The 17,632-nt window shown below is 48.8% G+C and overlaps 1 protein-coding gene across 1 annotated transcript; it reads left to right on the top strand.

Annotated features, from left to right (window-relative positions):
• Positions 1 to 787: 787 nt before the first annotated feature.
• Positions 788 to 13,018, top strand: KLHL40 (kelch like family member 40). Its single transcript, XM_060280949.1, has 6 exons — positions 788 to 2,139; positions 4,138 to 4,298; positions 6,730 to 6,837; positions 8,539 to 8,724; positions 10,176 to 10,322; positions 12,517 to 13,018. Exons 1-6 carry the CDS (start codon positions 985 to 987, stop codon positions 12,626 to 12,628), a joined length of 1,869 nt encoding a protein of 622 aa, XP_060136932.1. The 5' UTR covers positions 788 to 984; the 3' UTR covers positions 12,629 to 13,018.
• The last annotated feature ends 4,614 nt before the right edge of the window (positions 13,019 to 17,632 follow it).

Raw genomic sequence — 17,632 nt, 5'->3', positions numbered from 1 at the left:
AACAAGCTGCTAAAAGGTTTCTGGCTTGGGGTGATGGGTGTGGCGGTCCTCACCTTACCGGTGTTTCTTAGGGACTAGCAGCCTGCCTGTTTCCCCATCTGCTCACTTGTAAACAATAAGTTTGTTGCGAAGGGCCCCCATATCACAACCGCACTTGCTCCTGACGAGGAAGCGAATCCTGCATACGGCTGCCCCTGGAACAGCCGATCACTTGAGGGAACACAAACAACGATGTACATGTGAATAAATAAAATCAGATAAACCGTCCCTGGGGAAAGGGAGCATTTGTGACTTGGACGGATTTCCTTCTTTCGCACCAAACGTCAGATGCATTTCTTCGCTGTTTACTCAACTCTGACTTTGCAGTATATTTTTAGCGCATTAATCTTTGCTCCGGATTTAGCAAAGGAGACCAGGGATATGGTGTGTGTGTGTGTGTGTGTGTGCAGTCAAGACTATCCCCATAGCTCCTGAGCTTAATTTTAGGGACTTTGAGTCACTCCGAAGCAGAATCTGCTACACACACACACACACACACACACACACACACACAGAGTTACTAAGGCAGCCGGTCACCAGCTTTTCTGCCGAAAGTCCTTCAGGAAAAGGCTTCCCCAATAGTGAATCACGAAAGCTTCTGCCATGGATCTAGAATTACACTTACAGCTGTTAGTCAGCCCCCCTCGCGCCACCCCACCCACCAACAACAGCCACCCCTCCCCGGCAGGCCAGTTTGTCATATTAAAAGGTGATCGGCTTACATATGCTGCCAAAAGGATTCCCTAAGCTCTGTAATGCTGTAGCTATATATAAAAAGCCCCTCTTGCTGTGGAAACTGAGCCACACCGCCAGCTGCATTGGCAGCAAGACTCTCATATTCTCTGAGCTCCATCTGGGAGCAAAAAAGGGGGGGAACCTCGGACGCTTGCGGGTTCAAAGGAGTGGGAAGAGAGGACTGAGGAGGAGGAAGAAGCGACCGGAGTCATGGCCTTGCCGATGGAACAAGCCGAGGAGTTGCGCCTCTACCAGCAAACCCTCCTCCAGGATGGCCTGAAAGACATGCTAGACCACAACAAGTTCCTCGACTGCGTCTTGAAGGTCAAAGGGACAGAATTCCCGTGCCACCGCTTGGTCCTTGCCGCCTGCAGCCCCTACTTCAGGGCTATGTTCCTCTCGGACATGGAGGAAAGTAAGAAAAAGGAGATTGACTTGGAGGATGTCGATCCAGAAGTCATGGGGAAGATCCTTCACTACATCTATACTTCGGAGCTCGACATCACCGAGCAGAACGTCCAGGACATCTTCACTGTGGCCAACATGTTCCAGATCCCTTCCATCTTCACCGTCTGCGTCTCCTTCCTGCAAAAGAGGCTTTGCCTCAGCAACTGCCTGGCCATTTTCAGGTTGGGCTTGATGCTGGACTGCGCACGCCTAGCCATAGCGGCAAGGGATTTCATAAGCGACCGCTTCGCCCTCATCTCCCGGGATGAGGAATTCAGCCAGCTCTCTCCCGACGAGCTCATCGCCATCATCTCCGCCGACTCGCTCAACGTAGAGAAGGAGGAGGCCGTCTTCGAGGTGGTGATGAAGTGGGCCACAGCCAGGGACTGTGAGGCCCGGGCGAAGGCGCTCCCCGTGGTCTTTGAGAGCATCCGCTTCCGACTAATGGACAAAGGTTACTTCAAGGACCATGTGGAGAAACACACCTTGGTCAAGTCCAGCCCAGAGCTCCTCAAAAAGGTCCAGATGGTCAAGGATGTCCATGACGGGAAGTTGACGGTGGTGAGAAAGACGACGGGGAAGAAAAAGGGGGAGAAGAAATCTGGCGACAATGTCATCAACGGAGAGGTAGAGCAAGAAGCAGGAGAGGAAGAGGAAGAGGAGGCGGCGCTCCCAGGGATCTTGAATGACACAATGCGCTTCGGGATGTTTCTACAAGACCTTATTTTCATGGTCAGTGACTCAGGGGCAGTGGCTTACGATCCGGGGGCCAACGAGTGCTATTTCGCCTCTGTCTCCGCTCAGATCCCAAAGAATCACGTCAGCTTGGTCACCCGTGAGAACCAGATCTTCATAGCAGGTGGAATTTACTACGACGAGGAAAATAAAGAGGAACCCATGAACTCCTATTTCTTGCAGGTACCGCTTCTTGTTTTCTTCCTCCTGGCTTGTGAATGATGTACACAACTTGCTGCTCCGGCTGGGCCAAGAGCCATGCAGTTCTAGATTTCCTTTGGAATGCAGAGCCAACTCCAGGGTGGTTTCGGTCCACTTTCAGGTGTGCCCTGGTTCAAACTGGCCTGACACTCTGTTTTAAGTGTGTGGCTCAGCGGGGATGGTGGCAGGTCCAGAACAATGGCATTGCACCACCTTGCATTACATTACCGAGATAGTTATTGCTTTGTTCACAATCTAATGGTTGTCTGGCTAGATGAGGCAGGAGATCCACATAGTCAACTTCCCCTTTATCCAAACACGAGCGGGACCTGCACCAAAAGGTCGCAGCATGAAGTGCTTCTGCTCAGTATTCCAGTCACATCTTGGCGAGGGGACCAAGAAGGTCTCTTAACAACTCTCAGCACCCTTAATGAACTACTGTGCCCAAAATTCTTTGCAGGAAGCTATGACTGTTTAAAAATGCTTTGAGAGCAGGGTGCGAAAATGGCCTAGTTCTCCATTGTTCCAGAGGGCAGGACTAGAACCGATGGGTGGAAATGGCAAATGTGGTTGGACTCTGTTTCCCATCAGCCCCAACCACCAAGGACACTAGTCAGGAGTGATGGGAGCTAGAGTCCAGACACACCTGGAAGGCTACTGGTTTCTCGCCCCTGCATTTAGAGGAACATCCAAATGATGAGATTTGTTGAACCATGGAAGAGGGCTGCCCCAGGCTCTCCTCCCCTGGAGGTATAGAAGCAGAAGTTGGATGGTTCTATTGGGGATGCTGTAGCTGCACCCTGCATTGTAGATTCAGTGGTATTGGGCCTGATAACCTCCGGGGGACCTGCCGACTCCATCGTTCTGTGTTCTGCTGCCCGACAACAACCAGAGCTATATCACAGTCCTAAAAACCCTAGCAGCAGGGTGGGTGGGCGTAAACCCTGCTCAACGCAGTGTGATGTATTTATGAGTAAATATATACAGCATCCCCTCCAACACCCCACTGATCAAAATTAGGGTGCTTGCTTTTTATGGCCCGAACTCTTGCGGGAATTGGCTGACTTAGGTGAGAGCGAGAGGGCAAAAAATGGGAAATTCTGGGATCCAATCAGAAGCAAATGTGGGCTTCTGTAATTCCAGGGTGTCCTGCTCAAATCTAGACAGCTGAGGTCCACGCTCTTAGGAGTCTTCTTCTTCCTGTGTAGTAGGGGTGGGAGACTTCAGGCCCAGGGTCCAAATGTGACCTTCCAGGACTTTCTATCAGACCTTTTGGACTCTCCCCAGGCTGCAGCCATGCCTCATCCCGCTTGAGTGTTTTGGCCTGGCTGGAAAGTGTCCATAGCTGCCAAGTACCCCGTTTTCCCCGGGAAACCCCCCGTTTTTACTTACCTTTTCCCGGTGGTCCCCCGTATCACTTCGTCTCCCGTTTTTCTCCGTTATTTTCTCCTGCCGGCGGCCATTTCCCCCCCCCCCGATTTGCCCTTCTATGGGCACCAAAAATGTCCGCCGGCGGCTTCAAAAGTCGCATCTATGCATGTCCGGAAGTGCATAGACGTGACTTCCGGTGTCGGCGGCGGCCATTTTTGGTGCCCATAGATGGGCGGGGCGACACCGGAAGTTGCGTCAACGCACTTCCTGACATGCGTACAAGCGACTTTCGAAGCCGGCGGCGGCCATTTTTGGTGCCCATAGAAGGGCAAAGCGACACCAGAAGTTACGTCGACGCAACTTCCGGTTTCACACGGCTGCCGGTCCCGGATTCTGCAGTCCGGGACTTGGAAGGTAAGAAAGTGTCCTCAATCTCTAATGATACCTCTTGGCTTCCTGGATGGAGGATAAAGGGGTGTGCAGAAACATGTGCTGTTTTTGCCTCTGGCCCTGCCTACCATGGGCGTGTGGCCCTCAGAAGGTTGTGCAGTTGATAATATGGTCCTCAGTTCTGCCATGATGCTTCTCTGCCTTATTGCTCCTCTGCAGTATGACCACTTGGACTCAGACTGGCTCGGGATGCCTCCCCTCCCGTCTCCGCGTTGCCTGTTTGGCCTCGGCGAGGCCGAAAACTCCATCTTTGTGGTTGGCGGGAAAGAGCTGAAGGAAGGAGAAGAGACCTTGGACTCGGTCCTGTGCTATGATCGGCTGTGAGTGCGAAACAAAGTTGCTCATTTCAGGCTGGGGCCTGAAACTTGAGCCAGCCAATACAGACTCCTCAGGAGATTTTCGTGAACAACCCTGAGACCATTGTTCAAATTTTGACAGGCAAAACTGTGGGCGCCACAATTTAAGGAGGATGTTGACGAGCGGCAATGTGTGCAGAGGAGGGCAACCAAGATGACCAAGGGCCTTATGAGGAACGGTTGAGGGAGTTGGGTGTGTTTAGCCTGGAAAAGCGGAGGCTGAGAGGAGATATGAGAGCCATTTTCAAATATCTCAAGGGCTATCAAGCTTGCTTTCTCCTGCTCTGGAGGCTAGGACCTGAATCAATGGATTCAAGTTATGAGAAAGGAGATTCCGACTAAACTTTAGGAAGAACTTTTTGATAGTGAGGGCTGTTCAACAGTGGAACAGTCTCCCTAGGGAGGTGGTCCATCTTGGACCTTTTGAAGGAGAGTTTGGATGGCCACCTGTCAAAAATGCTTTAGGTGAGATTCTGCGTCGCAGGGGGTTGGACTGTGACCCTCAGAATCATTTCCTACTCTACAGTTCTATGATTATATGAGGTCGGATCGGCCTCAGTTTTGCTTGCCGAAATCAACAAGGGCCTCCGGGTAATAATTTGTCAACATTGGGATTAGCATCTTTATTTATTTAAAACATTTCCATAACACACAAACATTAAAAACAAAACAACGCCTGGGTAGTTTGCAGCAGCAGATAACAGCCCATAACTGACTTTTTAAATGTGCTTTGATTGCATCACCACTTTTATTGTTCTATATTATGTTTGCATTTAATTGGTTCCTTGTGAGCCACCCAGAGAAGTCGGATTGTGCAGAAAATAGATACGAAAGCCATCCATTAAAATAGTTAATCACAGCAAAAGTCAGCAGTAGAAATGATTGCAATAGATTTTTTTTGAGGTTAAACGCCTGGCAAAATAGGGAGATATTTGCTTGGTGCCTAAAAGACATTCGTGGAAGTGGGAATAAATTTCAGAATGCTGCTGTGAAAGAGGCAAAGAAATGCAGAAAAGAAGGGTGAAGGGGAGTCTGAGGCTGCAATCCAAAAGCCACTTTCCTGGGAGGACAAAGAAGCAAATATGTCAGATTTCCCTCGTTGTCTCCTTTTCTTCCGTTCTCGGCATTAGTTTGCAAATCTTTTTTTAAATGAAAATTAACCAGTGTGTTCTCCTAAAGGGCACATTTATATGCAGGGTGTTTTTTCCCCTTTTCTGCGTAATATACACAATTTTTGCCCACCGTTTCCCCCTAATGCAACACATTTCTGGATAAAAAATTCCTTCAGTAGCACCTTAAAGACCAACTAAGTTTTAATTTTGGTATGAGCTTTCGTGTGCATGCACACTTCATCAGATACACTGAAACAGAAGCCACCAGACCCTTATGTATATTCAGAGGGTGGGGGGTGGGGGTGATGGGAATGAGTGATGGGCTGATAGGAGTGGTAAACCTGTAGATGACTGTTAACGACTGTTAATGACTGCAATTGGTCTTGCAGGGGGGGGAGCAAGGGCTGAGGTGCTAAGGAAAGCTTGATCATGTATAATGAGATAAGAATCCTATGTCTCTGTTCATTCCAGGTGGCTCCGTGGTTTTAAGCTTGCTAAAGGTAAAGGTAAAGGGACCCCTGACCATTAGGTCCAGTCGTGACCGACTCTGGGGTTGCGCGCTCATCTCGCATTATTGGCCGAGGGAGCCAGCGTATAGCTTCCAGGTCATGTGGCCAGCATGACAAAGCCGCTTCTGGCAAACCAGAGCAGCACATGGAAACGCCGTTTACCTTCCCGCTGTAGCGGTTCCTATTTATCTACTTGCATTTTGACGTGCTTTCGAACTGCTAGGTTGGCAGGAGCTGGGACCAAGCAACGGGAGCTCACCCCGTCACAGGGATTCGAACCGCCAACCTTCTGATCAGCAAGCCCTAGGCTCAGTAGTTTAACCACAGCGCCACCCGGGTCTCCATAAGCTTGCTAATGAGTTGCAATTCAGCAACTTCTCTTTCCAGTCTGTTTCTGAAATTTTTCTGTAATAAAACAGCTGCTTTGAGATCTTGTATAGAACGTCCTGGGAGATTGAAGTGTTCTCCTACTGGAGAACCCCCACCCCCACCCCACCCTCTGAATATACAGAAGAGTCTGGTTTCTTCTGTTTCAGTGTATCTGATGAAGTGTGCATGCACACGAAAGCTCATACCAAAATTAAAACTTAGTTGGTCTTTAAGGTGCTACTGAAGGAATTTTTTTATTTTGTTTTTTCGACTCAGACCAACACGGCTACCTACCTGTAACATTTCTGGATGTTATTTTCATACGGGGGAGGGGTGGGGGTGGGCTGGGGGCCTGGGGAGAAAGCTGAAGGCTGGCTGAAAGAATTTCACTCTTCTGTCCATCAGGTCCTTTAAATGGGGCGAAGCGGACTCCCTTCCTTACCCAGTCTATGGCCACAGTGTGGTGTCCCAGAATGACCTCATCTACGCCATCGGAGGCAAAGGAAATGACAAGTAAGTGAGAGCAGAAACGGAAGTATGAAAGCTAGGAGCTAAATAGCACCTTAAACCAAGGTTATGGGCACAACGGAATGTCTAGGCGCATTTTTTTAAAAAAATAACGATAATACAAAGCTGAAACGGAAGGAACTGCAGCTAAAATATTATGTTTATTTTTCACATGCTCTAGTAGTCCTTCCCCCGCCCACCCCCACCCTCTAATATTCTTAAGAGGGTTTATTCTCCAGTCTTCAGAGAGTAGCTGGAAGTGGTGTGGCAGAAAAAGGCCCTCCTTTTCTTCCACTCTGCAGTTTTAATCTGAAATCTTAGGAGTTCCGGCACCTCTTTTTCAAGAAAAATGGGTTTGAGACAAGAGGAGCTGTTCACACCCGGTTGGCTGGCATCTGTCTGTCTTGGGAGACAATATTATTATTATTATTATTATTATTATTATTATTATTATTATTATTATTATTTATTATTTATACCCCGCCCATCTGGCTGGGTTTTCCCAGCCACTCTGGGCGGCTTCCAACAGAAAAATGAAATAAAATAATCTATTAAACATTAAAAGCCTCCCTAAACAGGGCTGCCTTCAAATGTCTTCTAAAAATCTGGTAGCTGTTTTTCTCTTTGACATCTGATGGGAGGGCGTTCCACAGGGCGGGCGCCACTACTGAGAAGGCCCTCTGCCTGGTTCCCTGCAACTTGGCTTCTCGCAACGAGAGAACCGCCAGAAGGCCCTCGGTACTGGACCTCAGTGTCCGGGCAGAATGATGGGGGTGGAGACGCTCCTTCAGGTATACTGGACCGAGGCCATTTAGGGCTTTAAAGGTCAGCACCATCACTTTGAACTGTGCTCGGAAACGTACTAGGAGCCAATGTAGATCTTTCAAGACTGGTGTTATGTGGCCTCGGCAGCCACTCCCAGTCACCAGTCTAGCTGCCGCATTCTGGATTAGTTGTAGTTTCCGGGTCACCTTCAGCGGTAGCCCCACGTAGAGCGCATTGTAGTAGTCCAAGCGGGAGATAACTAGAGCATGCACCACTCTGGCGAGACAGTCTGCGGGCATGGAGGGTCTCAGCCTGCGTACCAGATGGAGCTGATAGACAGCTGCCCTGGACACAGAATTGACCTGCGCCTCCATGGACAGCTGTGAGTCCAAAATGGAGGAGTGAGCCTTTGGGGGTGCAGTCAAATTGTTGGGAGAGCTACAGCTGTGGCTATAGAGTGTGGGAGTGACCTGTTTTGTTGCAGCTGGGGCAGGTGAAGTTGTCCGGTTGTGCTACACCTTGTCTCGGTCCATTCAGAAGCACAGCTGGTGGTGACAGGAGAGAGAGCCTTTTCTGTGGCTGCTCCCATATAGTGGAATTTGCTGCCCAGAGAAGTTACCGTTAAGACTGGCTTCCTCCTTGTCCTCCCTCTGCCGGCAGACTAAGACCTCCCTGTTCAGACAGGCCTTTGGAAACTCATCTGAAATATGGTGCTGGCCACTGGGCTGCTCTCAGGGAAGACTGCATTTTAATCACTGGTTCCAAATGTGTTTTGGTGCATTTTAACTATTGCTTTTAAACAGTTTGTTTTTTATTGCTCTGTATTTTATCATGTTGTTTTTAAACGTTGTAAACCGCTTGAACCTCAGCTTGAGAGAGAGGTGGGATTATAAAAACATTAAATAAACTAAACACATTTCACCCCTGCCCCTTCTATGCCAGGAAGTGCCTGAACACACTCCTTGTCTACAACCCAAAGAAGTTTGAGTGGAAGGAATTGGCTCCCATGAAAACAGCGCGATCACTGTTCGGGACGACGTTACACAACGGGAAAATTTACGTGGTGGCCGGAGTGACCGATTCCGGCTTGACCAGCTCGGTGGAAGTTTACGACATTGCAGCCAATAAGTAAGTGCCTTGCCTGGCAGCACAGAATCACAGAACTGTAAAGTTGGAAGGGACCCCAACGGTCATCTAGTCCAACCCCCTGCAATGCAGGAATCACAGCTCAAGAATCCCATCCAATCTATATATATATAAATGTAAAAATCGTGAAACTGCGTTCTACACTTTTCTCCGTAACCGCTTGACCGATCGTCCTGAAATTTTGACACAACGATCCAGGCCACTCCCCGAGCGTTGTTGGGGGCAAAAATCCCTCAAATCACACACCGGGGCAGGTGTAGACCTGGTTTTCCACCAAGTCAAACAGTGCCCTCAAGTGGCGTAGTACCCTCCTCCACCCCCTCCCTTCCTGTGAAATCTAAGCCACACCCACAAACCAAATGACATCATCAACCAAGCAACTGAAACCACCAAGGCGGCCATTATCAGACAGACTAGGCCGCTTTCCAGACTAGGCCAAGTGGAGGTGGGGGGGGCAATAGAGGGCAGGGATACGTAATGGGTCAGAACAGGGTGGGGGGAGGCACAGGGATGAAACCTGCCCTCTCCACAATATCTCACCTCGGCTTTGCAGACTAGGCCGCTTTCCAGACTAGGCCAAGTGAAGTGGGGGGGGGCAAATAGAGGGCAGGGATACGTAATGGGTCAGAACAGGGGGGACATACAGGGATGAAACCTGCCCTCTCCACAGTATCTCGCCTCGACTCAGGGGGACTCTGAGGCTCAGGGGTATCTGAAGGGGGGCTGTTACCCTCCATTTCACAGACTAACGCACAGCAACGCGTGCAGGGCCAGCTAGTCTGTTTATAAACATCCAGTGAGGGAGAGTCCACCACCTACCAAGTTAGTTTGTTCCACTGCCGAATCGTTCTTACCCTCAGGAGGTGTTTCCAAATGTTTAGCTGGAATCTCCTTTCTTGCAATTTGAATCTTTTGGTTCGAATCATCCCCTCCTGACCAGGATTTTCCAGAACCATTGAACCCCGAAGCATGTTTCTCACTACCACTGCTAAAATTCCTGGGCTGCAGAAGTTGATTTGCAAAGTGTGCAAGAATCAGAATGATCATACAGAGGAGGTTCCCCGTTGCACTCTGTGTGAGTCACTGATCTGTGTGATGCTTACAGATAGAAAAAGGCCTGCTCTGCGCAACCACTCATACAGAGATGCAGCAGGTATACGAACCTTTGGCCAGGTACCTCTGCTGTGTATCTGCATTAGGACTAGACAGGATAGTTCAATCCCACCCAGAATTCCCTGTCCAGAGGAGAGAGTCTCGATGGAAGGAATCTGGACCAGAGAGATAGTTGGAGTCTGGTGCCCATTTCTTTGTGCTTGTGCCCCATTGCATGCCCCATATCTAGTGCTCTTATGCATATAGGGATGTCAGGCAGGGAACATGCAGGCAGAGAGGTCTGCATGCTCGTGCTCATCTGGTTTTCTGTGCCATGTCAGGTGGGAACCCCTCCCGGAATTCCCCCAGGAGCGTAGCTCCGTCAGCCTGGTCAGCTTGGCAGGTACTCTCTACCTGATTGGAGGCTTTGCCACCGTGGAGACAGAGTCGGGGGAACTGGTGCCAACAGAGCTCAATGACGTTTGGAGGTAAGACATCATGCCGACCTGTTCAGCCTTGCTGGCATTCATGGGAGGGAAGCATTCACGGGAGGGTTTTTATGCTAGTGCCTATAATACCAGGAGATGACTTTTAGCAGAGCTACATAGAACCATAGAATTGCAGAGTTGGAAGGGACCCTGAGGATCATCTAGCCCCACCCCCTCCAACTCAGCTGTCCCATACGAGGATTGAAACTGCAACCTTGGTATTATTTTCACCACGCTCTAACCAACTATCCTCACTAGCTCTGAACAGTAGATTATGCCACAAAGCCACGATGATGAGTTGCCACACCCCTTCTTCTCCGTGGAAGCGCTGATTGCCGAAGAATTGATGCTTTTGAATGATGGTGCTGGAGGAGACTCTTGAGAGTCCCATGGACTGCAAGAAGATCAAACCTATCCATTCTGAAGGAAATCGGCCCTGAGTGCTCACTGGAAGGAAAGATCCTGAAGCTGAGGCTCCAATACTTTGGCCACCTCATGAGAAGAGAAGACCCTGATGTTGGGAAAGATGGAGGGCACAGGGAGAAGGGGACGACAGAGGACGAGATGGTTGGACAGTGTTCTCGAAGCTACGAACATGAGTTTGACCAAACTGCGGGAGGCAGTGGAAGAGAGGAGTGCCTGGCGTGCTCTGGTCCATGGGGGTCACAAAGAGTCGGACATGACTAAACAACAATGGCCACCTTGTGGCAAGAAGTTCCACAGATTAATTTTGTGCAGCTTTATGTGGGAGTCCTTGGTTTTGCCCCAACGTGGATCATTGATTTTATAGTGCGGCCTTTTATAGTGCGGATTTTATAGTGAAGATTTTATAGTGCGGCCTTCCTTTGCCGCTGCATCAACCACCTCCCCGCTCCCCATTTGGAGAGCTCCTTTTTGCAGCCGTCGAGTCTGACCGTGTTTTCTTGGCTCGCTAGAATTTGGAGTTGCCTGAAAACTCAGCTACTTCACGGCAGATTGGGGCTGTCAGAGTATTCCAACAAAGACAGGAACAGCAGCAGGAATCGCCAATGCTTGCTTACTTGCCCCATGCCGAGAACGGGAATCAACCCAGCGAATGTGATCAGTATTAGGTTGCTGTTGTTGCTATCAGTCTGCAAATGAGAGACATAACTGATTGCATCCCCCTCCCCCACTTGCACTGTGTTTCCTTTGCAAATGGGGTGGAAGAATCTAAATGGCAACGTAATTTATGCAACTATGCAAATTGCATCATTCCGCCACAGAGAACAATAGTGTAGTTTTGAGTGGCAGCGGTGTGATGGGATCAGTGCTGCCTGGAGTAAATGCAGGGCAGAACAGGAGAACCACATGGACTTAACATCCTTTCTCCAGGTCCGTTATGCACAAGTTGAAAAGCAACAGTCCCAATACATTTCAAAAAACAAAAACCATCTAAAACAAGGAGGGAGGGAGTTAAAAGAACATTTTGATGTAATACGGTAGAACTTTAGTAATAGAACAGGCTCTGCCACTGCACTCTTTTTTGGCACCTGCTAAAACCATTCTTGTTTAGACAAACCTACCCAGGTGCTCAGGTGGCGCTGTGGTCTAAACCACAGAGCCTAGGGCTTGCTGATCAGAAGGTCGGCGGTTCGAATCCCTGTGACGGGGTGAGCTCCCGTTGCTCGGTCCCAGCTCCTGCCAACCTAGCAGTTCGAAAGCACGTCAAAATGCAAGTAGATAAATAGGGACCGCTACAGCGGGAAGGTAAACGGCGTTTCCGTGCGCTGCTCAGGTCCGCCAGAAGCAGCTTTGTCATGCTGGCCACATGACCCGGAAGCTGTACACCGGCTCCCTCGGCCAATAACACGAGATGAGCACGCAACCCCAGAGTCGGTCACGACTGGACCTAATGGTCAGGGGTCCCTTTACCTTTACCCAGGTGCTCAGAAAGTCAAAGCAACTTTAATCTGTTTCAGTATTTTAACTTTTGAATGTCTTCAAGTATGGTTGTGAATTTTTCTGGATTTTATTGTTCTATCTTTTTAAAAAAGAACTATGAGCGTCCCCCTCCCCCTTTTTCGTTTACAATCAAGGGAGCCAGTGCATAGAATTTATGACAATCAGTAAACAAACATACTGGCGCCTGTGCATTTTACACCAGTTGTTATAAGAACTATAGGTCCATTTACCCCACCCTGGACTCATCCAATTCTGTTCCTGACTTTTCCAGGTACGACGAAGAAGGAAAGAAGTGGGAAGGTGTTCTCCGAGAGATCCAGTACGCGTCAGGCGCGACTTTTCTGCCTGTGCGGCTCAACGTTCTGCGATTAACAAAGATGTGATTGCACCCCGACTTTTTAACTTTTAACTTCTTGCTACCAAGATCTCTTTCTCTCCCTGCCTCTCCAAATTCTCTTTCTTTTGTAAGTCAGTTTTGATGGGTGTCACTTTTTTTTTGGTTAGCTAAAACATTTTGAAAAACTGCTACATTTGCTGCTTCCTGTCTTATTTACTCGCTTTCGCTAATGAGCACTGGAATAATGAAAGGCCACAATGGACGGGCTGGCAGGCATTTGTGTAAGAAATTTGCGGAAGGAAATTTGTGCAAGCAGGCAACCAATCAAGTTTGGCAGGAGCTGGTGGGCAGTTTCCAAAATCTTAGCATGACATAATATATGCAGTTCCCTAAATCTTAGTACAACTTACAGGTAGGTACAGTGGTGCCTCGCTAGATGAAATTAATTCGTTCCACGGGTCTTTTCTTATAGCGAAAAATTAATCTAGCGAATCCCATAGGAATGCATTGATTTTTTTTGGATTCTTTTTTGCCCATAGGAACGCATTACAGTGGTGCCTCACTAGACAAAATTAATTCGTTCCACGGGTCTTTTCTTATAGCGAAAAATTTGTCTAGCGAATCCCACAGGAATGCATTAATTGAATTTCAATGCATTCCTAAGGGAAACCGCGATTCGCTCGACGAATTTTTCGTAAAACGCATTCGTCTAGCGAGGCAACCTCCGCTCAAAAAATCATTTCGTTAAGCAGGGCATTCGTTAAGCGAGGCACCACTGTAGCCGTGTTGGTCTGAGTCGAAGCAAAATTAAAAAATTCCTTCAGTAGCACCTTAAAGACCAACTAAGTTTTTATTTTGGTATGAGCTTTCGTGTGCATGCACACGAAAGCTCTTACCAAAATAAAAACTTAGTTGGTCTCTTAGTACAACTTCACCCTCTTTTATCTACTGACCTGGGAGGGAGCAGCAGCTACAGAGAAGGCAGAGTCACTCAGGGAAGGCAAGCGAGACCTTGCAATCTTGCCGAAACCCAAAGCTACGTAGCCAGCTGTTCTCTGTACCCTCAACTTAGACATAGTCACAAATTTCCTATTACTGAGGGACTCCCCGGAGTCTTTTTTGCTTCTACCCAGACAGATCGACAGGGGGAAAAAACCTCAGGTATATCTAGGTATTTCATGTTGATGCCTAGGAATCTGAAATCTGTGACTTACCTGGCTCAGTGGCTGGGCGTGAGAGTATCTGATGTTTGCGCCTGACGCTTCCTTAAGTGCCCACTGTGTCTTTGCAAGAGAGGAAGAAGGGAACAAGTTTTCTGCGTCCACATTGATTCTTTGGTTCTGCCTCCCAACTAGCTTCCCTGCCCACCACCCCTCCAGCTCTGCAGTTCTTTGTCCACTAGCCCAGGGGAGTTTGAACAACCTGAAGATGTTCTGGAAATCGGAAGGCACCGACCCTCTTGACTCTGCTCCTTCTCCCACAGATTCCTCTCTCTTTCTCCTGGGGTGGCTAAACCCTCAGGTCAAACCATGTGATCCAGTAACCTCAGACTCAAATCGTTTGTTCCGCCTTATATTCCCAACTTCCCCCTGAACATCTCGACAACAGGTGCTGAGGCTCACAAACAACTAGACACACAGAGGTTTTTCCTCCTGGGAAAAGAACGGCACGCGTACTCAGATCAAGAAAGTTCCGTTTTATTTAGGTGTAAGATTTGGAAACAGCTCTCCAGTTCCTCCCCACCACCCACCCCCTCAAAAAATGTTCCATGACAAAAGAGAACATTTTGGTGACGATTAAGCAAGGTCCCACTGTCCATTGAGTGTTTGATATCAATTGGAAGAAGCAGGGCCTAAATAATATAGTTATATATATATTTCTTTGAATAAAAAAAAAAGCATTAGGAATGTTTACGGTTCACATGACAGATCAGAGACCCTCAATGCTCATTTCCAATTCCCTAAAAAAAGATGCTGACAGTTACCAAGCAGCCTGTCGTAGCAAAGGAGCTGTTACCAAGGAGTTTTTCATAGTGAAACCTTAAGAAAGTTAGCAGGCCAGTACGATATGCCAGAAAGAAAGAAAGAAAAAAACAGGCTCAATTTTGTAGTCAGCCCAAGTTCTGAAGGATGTTTTGCACTCACGCTCACCTGTCTTTTCTGTAATGTTGCAGGACAGACGGGGCCAACTTGGCCTCCCGAAACCCCTGTAGAAATGGCTTTGCCTCTTTCTAGAAAGCAGCTCTAAGAAGCCTCAAATAATCTATTCATAGCAAGCCTGGGCATTTCCTTCTAATCTTTACTACTTTTGTTGACTGGTGTATACTCACAAAGTAGTAAAACACCCGAGTTAGAATCATAGAATCATAGAGTTGGAAGAGACCACAAGGGCCATCCAGTCCAACCCCCTGCCGAGCAGGAAACACCATCAAAGCATTCTTGACATATGCCTCTGCTTAAAGACCTCCAAAGAAGGAGACTCCACCACACTCCTTGGTAGCAAATTCCACTGCCGAACAGCTCTTACTGTCAGGAAGTTCTTCCTAATGTTGAAGTGGAATCTTCTTTCTTGTAGTTTGAATCCTGCTTAAAACCCCAAAAGACAAAAGGTGGGTGGTCCTGCAGACCTGCCAAATGGTCCACAGGGGTGTGGGGAGATAGTGGCCAAGCAGGAATGAACTCGCTGCTCAGCCGCTGATGGGATATCCTTGCCGGGAGTGATTGCAGAGGGCAGGTCCCTGGGGGCAGCCAAACCTAGGATTGAACCCCCGCTTATGAATCAGCTGGAGCCTGTCCTCTGCACCCGCCAGCTGACATCAACTGCCCACTGAGGTAACGTCATCTGATGTACAAGTTGATACGGTTTCATGCGAACGACCCCATGGACCAAACTGAAACCCTGGCTGGCTGAGACTGGCCTGCAGGCTGGAAGCTCCCCACCTGTGATAAATGCGGGGTGAACTATAATGATGAGGAACAAACCCACTCACCCACCAAGGCAGCCGTTTCCCTTAGCTTGCAATCCTTGCAACAACCCTGCAAGGTAGGTCAGTATGATTACCCCCATATTGAGAGGGGAGGGAATGAGAGGGCTGAAGCCGAGAAGGAATGGCTTTCATATGGGCAATGGGAGCCATTTTTACGGCAACGGTAAGACCCGAAACTTTGGGTGGGTGGGGTCAACTGGTTTATTCGGAGAAGGACTCACTTCTGGATAATTTGGGGTGGGGTGGGAAGCGGCCCAGCATGCCATCAATGGTCCGTGGCACTTCCAAGGCTCCTCCTCTCTGGGGGCTATGGCCGCAAATTCAACACAACTCTCTGGAAGCTTCTGGAACAATACTCCATGTTACCTACATGCAGGTGGTTTGATTTTAAGGGGAGAAAACTGGGCACGCTCCCCCTACCTATTCCCCCCTCCCCAGCTTCCTCTCCTGCCAGCAATGCAGTCGGTCTTTTCTCCCTCTGGGATCCCATCTGGATCTGAGAAGCAGGGGGCTAGGGGGGATAGGTATCCGGGGACCGATTAAGCTTGCCCCTAACACACACGGATCCTTTGCAGCCAATGGCACCTTCCCTACATGCACAGACTAGCATTACGCATAGCTGCCAAGTCTCCCGTATTCCCCGGAAAACCCCCGTTTTTCCAGCTGTTCCCAGCCGGAAAAACGGATTCCCAGCCGGAAAAACGACTTCTGGTGCGGCGGCCATTTTGGAACAGGGCAGAGTAGCATCAAAAGTCGCTTCTGAGCATGCTCCGCCCAGTTCCAAAATGGCGGCAGCGCTACCTCCGGTCTGCTACTTACGGTCCAGTCCCTTATTTCTCAGGCAGGGACTTGGCAGGTATGGCATTACATGGCCAAAAGAGGTGCGGGGGGATAATGGCCCTGCCTCCTCCCTCTTAGGCTCAGTTTTGCCCTTATACAACTCAGCAGGGTGGGAGAAGGTGGTGGCCTAGCGAGAATTTGATCTGCCTGCTGCTGGCTCTGGCGCCACCTACTGATGGGCTCCCCACCTTCGGCCCTACCAGTCCCAATAGGAACTAAACGCCACTGGCCAACGGTGCCAAAGCTGCTCTCTCTCCCCTTTCTCCCCCGGCACCCTTCAAATTTGAGGATAAACAGGATAAACGCAAGTGGTGGCTGTAATCATTGACCGCGGAGTGCTGCTTCCCTTGCAAGTTAGAAAGTAAAAGCATATGCAGGTTATTCACACGACCGTTAAAATGAAAGTTTGCAATATATTTCCCAGAACGTTTCTGACGCCACTTCTTTCTTTTTTAAACCAATGCTCTCAGAACTCAGATCCTCCTCCTCCTCCCAACCCCCCCACCCCACCCCACCCCCCAGCAGATCTATATAGAATAAAGTGCTTCGTTGTAAATATTTTCTGTTTGTAATGCTAAAAGAGAGAGTCCCCGATACACACAGCTTTTTAGTTTCACTTCGTTCTTGGCATATTTGGGCAACGGGTTTCAAACTCTGTAAAAAGCAACACGTTCAGAATATTACCTTTGAGGCATGTGGAGTCATGTTACGTTGCCTTTTTCTCTTTCTCCAAACTGATACGAGGTGGTTGGTTTTTTTTAGGAGGGGGTGCAGGAAATATACCCCCTCTCCCCAACGCTAACCATCACTCTGTAAAGTCTCTTGAAGTGGTTGCCACGTCAGACAGTCAAACCGGGAAAGCCTCTCTTACGAAGAGGCCCGCAACGTCTTCTTCCCAAAGGGTTCGACGCCGCGGAGTTTTGTCCCGACGCACCTAGCAATTATTGCACCGTCTCGACCTTTTCCCCCACCCCACCCAAGCCACAACTTTCTCGCTGCATCTTTTACTGTCCGTTTGTTATGGCTGTTGTTCCAGGGACCAGCCCTGATTCAGTTCACACAAAAGACACACACATACACAAACAAAAAACAAAACCCAAATACGGAGAGAGGCAAAGTGGTCTGGGCGTCTTAGCTGAAGAGGAGCTGTGAAGTTTCAGGCAAAGGAGGAGAAATTGCCGAATTGAATACCCAACGAGACTCGTAAGTTGCGCGTTGCACACG

Source organism: Zootoca vivipara, chromosome 12 (genome assembly GCF_963506605.1).
Source record: "Zootoca vivipara chromosome 12, rZooViv1.1, whole genome shotgun sequence".
In the NCBI taxonomy this organism is placed as follows: domain Eukaryota; kingdom Metazoa; phylum Chordata; class Lepidosauria; order Squamata; family Lacertidae; genus Zootoca; species Zootoca vivipara.
The sequence above is the reverse complement of the archived record's forward strand: the minus strand, read 5'-3'. Positions and strand labels throughout refer to the sequence as shown.